Source organism: Nematolebias whitei, chromosome 22 (genome assembly GCF_014905685.2).
Source record: "Nematolebias whitei isolate Nwh7 chromosome 22, NemWhi1, whole genome shotgun sequence".
NCBI lineage: Eukaryota > Metazoa > Chordata > Actinopteri > Cyprinodontiformes > Rivulidae > Nematolebias > Nematolebias whitei.
Genome location: NC_056519.1, coordinates 1,510,462 through 1,512,029, shown reverse-complemented (window position 1 = coordinate 1,512,029; position 1,568 = coordinate 1,510,462). Strand labels below are relative to the sequence as shown.

Below are 1,568 nucleotides of genomic sequence, written 5' to 3'. Positions count from 1 at the left end.
AGCAGGAGGGTCCGTGTGTTTCTGTGAACAAAGGTCAAAACAGGAACGAGCAACTAATGAATTCATTGGAAAATCTTTGTAACAACTTCAATCATTTGTAAAGTTTAAAAGTTCGGCGTGTGTCCCTCCACCGGTAAGGATTAGAACTTGATAAAGAAGCAGGTGGGGGTTCAGCTGACCTGGGTAGGTAGACGGGTCAGATTAGGACTAATAATCTGGGTTATAGTGGTGGTTCTTGGAGAGCTTGGGGTTTTCTGAGGGCGTACTCATGAAGGACATTTGGAGAATCTCTGACTGCTCTGACCGAACCAGACTCTTATTTTGAATATTATCTACAAATTTCAGTTTAAAAGTACTTCCTGTTAGCTCTTTAGGAGTTTTTTGGCTTTTGATCTTGAATCCTGCTGAGGTTTTTATTCAGTTTTCCTGAACTTCAGCGTTCTAAGATCTGTAGGGGCGGCCATGATGGAATAATGTGTCAAAATCTGCTGAGTTACTGGTCGCCATGGTGACGCCCTCTTTTTGGGAGCAGAGAAAGTAGGCGGAGCTTATAGCCCTAGAAGAGCTGACGTTTGAGAAGAAGGCATCTGATCTGAGCTGCTGCTCGTCCTGAAGACAAACTGACTTCTTGTTTTTCTGTTTGAAGTTCATTCCTGAGTCGGCTCGTTACAACGTGTCGGCGGGGAACGTAGACGCCGCCGTTGAAACTCTGCAGTGGATCGCCAAAATGAACCGCGCTGCTCTTCCTCCGGGCCGGCTGGTGGAGCCCGCTGTGGTAGGTTTTTACAACCAGCCTTTCTTCTGCCTCAACTCGCAACACTTTAACTGAACTCGTTGTTTTTCCAGTCTTCTCCATTGTTGGCCGTTAACGTGTCACACTTTTTAACTTGGACCTGATGAAATGTTCGTCTTCAGATATTTCGTGCTCAGTGTTTTTATGCTTCAAGACGTTTAAAAACAGCAAACAAAGTTTGCAGAAAACGATAAAAAAGCAGCTTCTATTCAAACAGTTTTCTGGCTCAGACTTGAATAAAAATGTGATTTCACGTTTGTTATTATTTAGTTTGTGTCAGAAACGTTGACTCGGCATTAATTTTTCTCCAACAACGTGGAACAACTGCTCTTGTGTTGATGAAGATGTGTCACTTCTCATGTGGAGAACGTTCTCCATTCTAAACTTCAGAGAGACGTTCCAGGCTTTAATCTGAGTGAGGAGCTCAGGTAGGTCCCCCTCATTCACCTGCAGGTGAGCCTCAGACCCTCAGTGGAGGGACATTCATAGAGTTTGAGTCGTTGGGAAGTTTGAGTCGTTGGGAAGTTTGAGTCGTCCGAGGACTTTGAGTCATTCAGGGAGATTGAGTCGTTCAGGGAGTTTGAGTCGTTCAGGGAGTTCGAGTCGTTCAGGGAGTTCGAGTCGTTCAGGGAGTTCGAGTCGTTCAGGGAGTTCGAGTCGTTCAGGGAGTTCGAGTCGTTCAGGGAGTTCGAGTCGTTCAGGGAGTTCGAGTCGTTCAGGGAGTTCGAGTCGTTCAGGGAGTTTGAGTCGTTCAGGGAGTTTGAGTCGTTCAGGG

General features: G+C 45.8%; 1 protein-coding gene across 1 annotated transcript in view; it reads left to right on the top strand.

Annotated features, from left to right (window-relative positions):
• Positions 1 to 1,568, top strand: part of svopl (SVOP-like) — a 7,437-nt gene that overhangs the window by 1,359 nt on the left and 4,510 nt on the right. Inside the window, exon 5 of the mRNA XM_037695872.1 lies at positions 647 to 775. Coding sequence (XP_037551800.1) covers positions 647 to 775 — 129 coding nt within the window. The remainder of the gene's footprint in view (positions 1 to 646; positions 776 to 1,568) is intronic.